Source organism: Alligator sinensis, unplaced genomic scaffold (assembly GCF_000455745.1).
Source record: "Alligator sinensis unplaced genomic scaffold, ASM45574v1 scaffold368_1, whole genome shotgun sequence".
Classification (NCBI taxonomy): Eukaryota; Metazoa; Chordata; order Crocodylia; family Alligatoridae; genus Alligator; species Alligator sinensis.
The window spans coordinates 1,763,590-1,772,934 of NW_005842025.1; the positions used below are offsets into that span (position 1 = coordinate 1,763,590).

Below are 9,345 nucleotides of genomic sequence, written 5' to 3' on the forward strand. Positions count from 1 at the left end.
CCCTGTTGTCTCTGTTTGCCTCTCATTATGCCAATAAGGTACTTCCAAGCTTCCTCAAATCCTTTGTGCTGAGGCCCACAGGGACTAAACAGTACAGGAGGCCCCAACAGGATGCTATAGCACAAGGGTGTGCTTTGCAGACAAAAGGAATATGCTACCCTCTAGATCAGAGGTTCTCAAACTGTGGCCCACAGACCACCACTGGTCCATGAGATCCATTCAGGTCGTTCGCAGAAAGGTGACCTAAGGCTAAAGCTGACAAACATATTACACCTGGCTTCCCAGAACTTTGCTCAAAAAACCAGGCACATCCATCACATTAGAAAGGTAAGACTACTGATATTAAAATACGAGTTGTGTGCTTTGATTTGTAGAACAAAAAAAAAAAAAAAAAGTTTATTAAGTGATCTGCCAAGACCCTCTGCAATTTTCCAAGTGGTCCGCAAAAAAAAGTATTTGAGAACTACTGCTGTAGACATCATGGAGTAGGAGCACAAAATGATAGGGCATATTCATTCAGTAGAGGCACCAAACATGGCCCCCACCCTTCCATGTAAAATTGACTATAAAAACAGTTTATAGCACTGCAATAAAAAGAAGTAAAGACAAGAAGCAATAACAGGAAAGCAAATAAAAACCACAAAACTGTCCCAGCAGGTGTGCAGGGAGGGCAGCTGACAGAGGACTGTTGGCAAAACAAAAAGCGAAGAGAAAAAGAATCTCTGAGCTTTCTCACAGCTTAATTAACAAGCCAGAGGGTCCCAGACAGCAGAAATATTCCCACAAAAAGAGAATGAAGAGTAGGGAAGGCAGCGAAACTGTCATGCAAGTCAGATTACGAGGCCTAGGACTGGGCTGACAGAAAGCAATACAGAGTGGTAAAATATGCGTATAGCATGGCACAGAAGGAGAAGAAAACGACTAGAGGATCCCATGAATTGGCAGTTTCTTTCCTGCTTCCATAACTGAACAGCCATTAACTTCACCTTGTGTATGGCAGTCCTTCTTATACTGGTCTCCTCAAATCTCTCCCAACCAACATGTCTATTTTGATAATTTCCATGATGTTTTCAATCATTTCTAGTCTTCTGCACCCTTCAGCATGAAAGAGCTTAAAAAGGTATCCCTACCCTTGAAAAATAACATACTGAGTGGCAAGGTAGGATCAGAGAGGGCTGGAACTCTAAGGTTTCCCTCATTAAGATTAAGCTTGTTGCCTCCTCAGGGTTCGTTTAATAAGAGATTAAGGGAAGACTTTTATAAATATTGTGTTGATCCTTCCATGCAAGGATTTTGGTTTTTGGAAATTTATGATGTAATTAAATACAACATAAAATTAAAAAGGTACACTGGGAAGTCCTTTGCCATTGTTAGACTGCAGTGGCATCCAAGAAAGTGGTAGGTATGTTAGAAACACAAGAGGATATATGTTTTCTGCCCAACGAGAGATTATAGATAAAGAGTGCTAAATGGCAATGGAAAAGGATGCATCAGAGAACTAACATGACCAGCGTGATAAAGGATGATGTAAGGCACACAGCGTACTACTTTTATTATAAATATGTATTCACATGAAGCAGGACTTTCAAAATAATTTAATTGACTTAGGAGCACAACTCCCATTAAGTTTCAAAGAAAGTTGTGTTCCTGACTGGTATGTTTTTGTAAATTTCACATATTTGTTATCCTCAGAAAACTATTTGCCTCATAATAGTTACTTCCTCCTTTTATTGACAATTTCATTTTTTAAATATTTTATGTTTAATAACCAGGAATCAATTTCCACTTGCATTAACCATTTACTAGACTTTTATATGGTTTTTAACTTAATCTCCATCCAGTTGAAAATTGCATATTAATCCCCAAGTGCATGTTGTTTAATTTTCTCGTTAAAAAGTCATCTCCTCCTGAACCCTGGAAGAGAAATCTACTTGTCGCCTCCTAGCAATGGTTCTTATTCTGGTTTCCCTCAAGCTGCTCACACAATAAGGAAAAAAGATGTCACAGGGTCTGAGATATAAAATAGGAAATACCAATTGTTCCTTTTGGCTGGATTACAGGTCCTAATGTAATCCATTCCAATGCATTAGACTTTATATTAAAAAATGGCCAGGTGAGTCACATTACCCACAACAATGGGACCTTCAGACCACTCATGATTAAATTACTACTAAGTAAAATTATACTCCTGTTGAATTTTTCTAGCATAGATTATCAAGCATTCTTAGACCCTCTTAGCATTCAGCATTAGTTCATGTGCTTTGGCCTTAATCCTAAAAGATGCTGAGTACCAGCAGTCCTATTGACCATGATGGCTTCAGTTTACACACTTCAAAATCATTGATTCTTCTGCACTGACCTTGATAAGCAACAAATAACTTCCCATGGGTGAGGCATTGTGGGTGCTTAGCAATTCTAGATCAGGCCCTCATTGTAGAAATTATTTTGTAATTTCTGATAAAGTCTAGTGATTTTTTAAAGGATTGCACCCAGCTCATGTACTGATAAGGTATATTTCTACCCTGCCTTCTGCCTAACTTCAAAATAAGGTGGCTAGCTACCTCTCTCTCCACAGTCAAACTCTGGTGTTGGGCTGACAACCTGCCAGCTGCAGTGCAATTAAGATCTGACTAAAGTCAATGTGATCTTGCACATGTTAAATATACTTCAAATGATATTGTTGAACTGGGGCAGAAGTACTCAATGCCTGGCAGAATCAAGCTTTTTTAGAAAAGATATCTAGAAAATTTGACCTGCATCACAGGCACCACCTGAAGGCACCACCTAGAGAATAAGGATGAAGTTAAATTCAGTTCTCTCTACCCCTTGCCCACTCAGTGGGTGTGAATTTCATCCAGGAGTCAGTCACTTATGAGTAAATGCTCCTAAGGAGGCATCTACATGTGAAGGGTCTTGGGAGCAGATTTGCTGCTCATGGCACAAATCTGCTCCTGCTGACCCTGCACCAACCCCTTGCAGCAGCCAGGGGGAGATCTAAGCTCTCCCTAGGTGCTATCCCAGGGGCTGGCAGGGAGTACCCGGCCAGGAGACAGCTGTCTCCTGGCAGAGGCTAGGGCATTGCTCCTTGCCCCCCAGGGGGCTGCCTGATACTGGGGCGGGGGCAATGTCCCCCTGCCCTGGCAGCAGGGAGCTCTGGCCCCAGCTCCCTGACTGGGAGCAGGGGACTTGGAAAGAGTGGAAAGATCTTCAGGGGAGGGGCAGGTCACAGTGTCCTGCCTCGATCCACCAGTGGAGCAGCTAGCAGTGAGCCCCCAGCTGGTTGGGAATTCCCCATCCAGCCAGATCAGGACATGAGCCCTATACAAATTGGAAGATTGGACCAAAAGAAATCTCATGAGGTTCAACAAGGAAAAGGGCAAAGTCCTGCACTTAGTGTTGCCAGCAGGGCAAGGGAAGTGATTATTCCTCTCTATTCAGCATTGGTGAGGCCACATATGGAGTACCGTGTTCAGTTTTGAGCCCCCAACACAGACAGAATGTGGACAAATTGGACAGAGTCCAGTGGAGCGCAACAAAAATGGTGAGGAGGCTGGGGCACATGACTCCTGAGGAGAGGCTGATGGAAATGGGATTATTTAATCTAGAGAAGAGAAGACTGAAAGGGGATTTAATAGCAGCCTTCAACTACCTGAAGGGGGGGTTGAAAGATTAATAGATTCATAGATTGTAAAGCTGGAAGGAGCTTCGCAAGATCATCAGGTGGAGCCCCCTGCACCAAGCAGGAAAGACAACTGGGGTCAGGTGACCCCAGCGAGGTGACCGTTCAGTCTCCTCTTGAAGATTTCCAGGGTAGGCAATTGCACCACCTCTGGAGGGAGTTTATTCCACAGTCTGGACACCCTAGTTGTGAAGTTGTTTTTCCTAATGTTGAGCCCGAAATGGTCTTCCAGGAGTTTTTGACCATTGCTCCTAGTTTTCCCCAAGGGTGCCCTAGTAAACAGTTGTTCACCGAGCCCTTGATGTATGCCTGTGATGTAGCGGTAAGCTGCTACCATGTCCCCTCTCAGCCTTCTTTTTGTCAGGCTGAAGAGTCCCAGATCCCTCAGCCTTTCTTCATATGGCTTGCCATGCAAGTATCTGATCATACAGGTGGCCCTTCTCCTGACTTTCCCAAGCTTTACTACATCCCTGTTAAAGTGTGGCACCCAGAACTGGATGCAGTATTCCAGCTGTGGTCTCACCAATGCCGAGTAGAGTGGGAGAATCACTTTGTTGGTTTTGCTGGAGATGCATCGATTGATGCATGCCAGGGTATTGTTAGCCCTGCTGGCTACAGCGTTGCACTGCTGGCTCAAGAAGATGGAGCTAGACTGTTCTCAGTAGTGACAGATGATAGAACAAGGAGCAATGGTCTCAAGTTGCAACAAAGGGAAGTTTAGGTTAGCCATTAGGACATTTTTTCTTACTAGGTGGTTAGTTAAATACTTGAACAGGTTACTCAGAGAGGTTGTGGACTCCCTAAGACCTGGCTAGACAAAGCCTTAGCTGGGATGATTTATCTGGGGACTGTCCTACTTGCAGCATGGGGTTGGATTAGATGACCTCCTGGGCTAGGGAGAAGTTTAGGTTAGCCATTAGGACATTTTTTCTTACTAGGTGGTTAGTTAAATACTTGAACAGGTTACTCAGAGAGGTTGTGGACTCCCTAAGACCTGGCTAGACAAAGCCTTAGCTGGGATGATTTATCTGGGGACTGTCCTACTTGCAGCATGGGGTTGGATTAGATGACCTCCTGGGCTAGGGACAGACATTCAAAAAGCCTGAGCCTGAATTGATTCAATCTTTGCAGCTTAGTCTAACCTGGCTAGGCTGAACTGGTTTGCAACAGCATAGACATTCCCTCTGGACTGAAGAAATGCAGGCACATGCCTGCAGTGGGTCAGGCTAGAAGATGGGATGGCGGGGGGAGGTGGTGCTAGAGAAGCCCTCCCTTCCCTTCCATAGTGCTAAGCTGAGGAGGGGTATGGCCAGGCCCTGGCAGGATGCTCTGATTAGGGAGGGATTCCACGCCCCCCTCACTGCTCCTGACCAGCGAGGGAGCCAACAGGGAGTTGATAACACAGCATTTAGCATCTCGTGAAGAAAACAGAAGTCACTCTCATTAGTTCAAGCACTTCTTAAATAACTTTTTCCAAGGAAGGAATGGAAGGACATTACTAGCTGACCTGTTGATTAGCTCCAAAAAGTCCTAGGCAGAGACTGTCCTGTCTGCCTTACTCAGGTACCTCTCAGCATTAGCTAGCATACCATATTCAGGCTATGGTCTGTGCTGTGGGAGAGGGGAGGAGGGGAATTCCTGCTTGACCAAGGAGTGGTTGGGTGGGAGGTGGGCAGGAGGAAGCCAGGCAGATGCTGCTGTGCCTGCAATCTCTGCCAGAGCTCCAGCTGGGGGCGGGGGGCAGCCCTGAGCTGGAGCAAACAGTCCAGTTCAGGGCTTGAAAGGATCCAGGATGTTGGGGGACTCTGGTTTAAGTTAAACCAGGAAGGGGACATTGCATAAACTGGTTTGACCCGAATCAGTTAAGTCTGATACTATATTCAACCAGGTTTATCCCAAATCAGTTTCAGCTATTTTCAAACTGGTTTATGTGTACTGAACATCTGTTTTGTTACAGGTTTAAACTAGTTTCTGATCAGTTAACCTGGTTTATGTGTAATGCCTGTCCCTAGTCCTGAGGTCACTTCCAACCCTAATTTTTTTATGATTCTATGATTTTATGAGCTCCTCTATTGTGGTTGCTTGTTAGGGGATTAATAATTTAAAAATAGAAAATGCTAAATTCCATTTTCTCCCAACTGCTACAAGTTCATATATTTATGTAAAAAAAAATATCCAGGTGCATATAGAAGAGTAACTATGATATCTGAGCTAACACACAATATAGTCCTATTCTTAATCTCTGTAACAAGCATTTGCTGAATGGAAAAGACCATCAAATCTTTAAGGTGAAATGGGCTCAGAAATACACTTTTTGTTTACCTACTTTCCATTCACTCCCCCTCCCCTTCAGCCCCCACACAATATTTCCATTTTATCATAACCTGGCTCAGTCTGTCCTTTGTTGTACTCATGTTAGCACGTTGACATCAAGAGTGTGATGTATATGTAAATCTGATCTTGTGTTAGAACCTTTTGAAAGCATCTACATTATTTAGAAGCATAAGCTAACTGGAAGTCAACAGTATTTGTGCTCTTAAATCACTCAGGCCTCCACTTAGGCACAGCCCAAATAAGTAAAGTGACACTTACCTGATTTGCTGATAGGAATTCCTGGTTATTGTCATTCATTCCCACATACATGTTCTCCCCATCAAACTGCAAAGGCAGAAAGAAACAATGGCAAATGAAAGACAGAATGTGTTGCCTTCCTCTGCCACTGAGGACCATTTTGAATCCCACATATTTTCTTACCCTTCAATATAAGAGAAGCACAGTCTCAGGAACAAAACAGTTAGCAGTTTATAATAACTGTTTACTCAGTTTTAATAATCAGAGGCGTCTGAGGCTCATAACAGGTTACACATTCAGCTACCTGAGAATCACCCAAAATGAGCACTCCAAAGGAATCAAGATTAGCCTATAATATTAAAATGTACAGAGAAGTACTCACTTTTCCAAATCTCTTATCTTGCGCTGTTCAGTTACCCCCCTCCCCCTCAACACTCATAAAATGTCCTCCAGAAAGGGAACACAAGAAAATTCAAGGCAGAATGGTTTGGTTTTGTAGGAAGGAAAATAAAAGGATAAAAACTGTATTTATAATGTAATGAAAGGACAGTTCTACCCTTAATGTGGAGCTGCTAGTCCAGCTGCAGATTGTACAAACAATACTAGTATAAAGAGATGCATTAACATAATAAAACTGCTGTGAGAGGCAAGGATTTTGTGATTTGTTTTATTGGACAAACTGTGCGTCTGGAAAAGCAGCTGGACAAGCTTACAGGCATCTAGTGCCCTTCTTCAGGTCACGTGCTACCTCCACTTGGGCTGCATCCACATGAGTGTGAACATTTGTTTCCCCGTGGACAAGCAGCAGTGGCATACCTTGTGCCACAGTTACTTGTCCCTGGGGAAGGCCTGTGCAATGCACCCTAACTAATGTGCAGCAGATTACCCCAGGTGGGGTAGGGGAGGCTTGTGCAAACACTGGCCTGGCTCCAGCAGCCTTACCTAGGATCCTGGGGGCCTCTTGGGTGCCTCCTGGGGCTGCAGCAGCAACAATCCTGCCACTCAGAGCCTGGCCAGCAGCCAAAGCATGGCTCTGGCCAGCTAGGCTACAGTTTTGGGCAATGTGCGACGCCCCTGCATGCGCTGCCCTTTTTTTTTTTTTTTAACGGTTTTTTTTTTGACCCTGGGTTCTCCGGGGGTCACCCCCCCAACCCTGCATGCTACCTTGTAGCGCGGAGAACAGCTGAATGTGTGGTATGTGGCACTGCAGACATGTCTAGGACACAACATACTGCACACCCTCACTCAACTGGATGTGGCTTTGATGTCCACAAGTTTCTCCAACAGCTTGTCCATCTATACCGAACTGGTCCAATAAAAGACATCAGAAAAAGTCCTTGCCTCTTATAAATTCCCTGGTCCAACAAGCTATCTCCAACCCTACCAAAATTGCTGTGCTAATTTTTCAGCAAAATCATTAATTACCCATTCCAATCATCACCATATAAAACAAACCATTCAAAACCATAAATATACCTCCTGAAACAAATTTTAACCAATGTAAGAGTCTGTTGTAACCCCACCAAACAAGGCCCTTTTGTTTTTTTATCCTTTTTCACTATCACTGCTAGCTTCCGAGAGGGGTGGGTCACAGTCACTGTTTCCCAATCAACTTCTCCATATTCCTTTTTTTTTTTTTTTTTTTTTAGCAAAACTGCATCAATGAGGCATGTTGATACAAGGATTATGCATGGAAGAGTATGCAAGGGCTCTATTTGATTCCTGCATTTTCCTTGGTGACCCCTGCATTACAAGACCACACATGTACAGACACTTATCACTAGCAAGGAACACACACAGTCTCCTGAGTGGCAATATTACAGGCCTCTGCTACTTGAGTTAAGGGTGAGTTTCTTTAGTGGAATGTAAGTTGCAAGGACCTGCTACTCAGGAGCATGTACACTAAACCACTGTATTATATGTGCATTATTGAAGTAAATTCCTTGCACTTTTGGGGCTGTTTGAATTACTTGCAACATCATAATCAATTACTTTTGTTGTCACACTAGACTCCATTTTGTAGACTGGGAGATCATAAATACTATGTAGGAAGCAATCCAGAAAAAGGTGGGTGATATAAAGGGAACAATACATTTTATCACTGACAAACTGTAGCCCACAATGAAGGGGAAAGCAATGCAGAAAATATACATGGCATGAATGAAGACTAGAGGTGCAGCAATAGAGATTTTTGAGGCTGATACCGATAGACAATTTTTAAGGAGGCATATCAGCTGATACAGATCTAATTTCCATACCAGCCCAGCATCTTGAAGAGCTGTGTGCAGCTAGTAAGCCTGGTGGGGTGCAAAGTGAGGGGGGGGGGAGGGCAGATCAAGGCCCCCTGTGGTGAGGGAGGAGCGGGGCTGGGGCAAGTGCTGCCCAGTCAGGGTGGGGCAGGAGCGGGATGGAGCAGCCACTTGTCTGGGGGTGTGTCCCACCACTGCACGCCGCTGGTCTGGAAGCCACTGGTCCGGCGGCTCCTGTCGCTGCTCTCACCACTTGACCAGGAGAGCATTTATCAGCCAAATTATGGGCCACATCAGGGTGATTTCTGATATGATCTGTTTTCTTTATATCAATGCTGTTCCAATATCGGACCAATGTATCGGTGCCTCACTAATGAAGACTTCCATGTAAAATATAAATCCAGGAACAAACAACTGCTAGAAATACAACTGTAAGAATAGCTGTTTAAGGGAGTTTTTATGGAGTATTCAGTCTCTGAAAGTTTGCAAGAGAACAGTATTCACAGGTTCTTTAAGTTGGAAGATTTGACATGCCATGCAAATCACAGGGCATGCTAGGTTTGCTTAAACAAATTAACAAACTGGAGCTAAAAGGCCAGCTGGGCCTACTCCAGACCTTAATTAAAGACACTTGACCCTCTCATCCCTAGGCAGGAAAGGCCCTTGCAGGGAACAGCAAGCTACACAGTTACACACACATTTTTCAAGCTGCTCCACTGTGACAAAGGCTTTCCTCTGCTCTGCTCAGGAAACAAAGAGTTCAGCCTACTCAGCTCCAAACAGACCATGGAACCTTGTAGATTTGAAGACTCACAGTGGGGGTAAGGAACTCAGCAGTAATTCCTG

The 9,345-nt window shown here is 44.1% G+C and overlaps 1 protein-coding gene across 5 annotated transcripts in view; it reads right to left on the reverse strand.

Moving 5' to 3' along the window:
* The window catches only part of TOX2 (TOX high mobility group box family member 2), a 381,887-nt gene that overhangs the window by 231,296 nt on the left and 141,246 nt on the right, over positions 1-9,345 (reverse strand). For all 5 annotated transcript variants that reach the window (XM_006022250.3, XM_014519289.2, XM_014519287.2 and 2 more), the window contains exon 2: positions 6,272-6,337. In XM_006022250.3, coding sequence (XP_006022312.2) covers positions 6,272-6,337 — 66 coding nt within the window. The remainder of the gene's footprint in view (positions 1-6,271; positions 6,338-9,345) is intronic.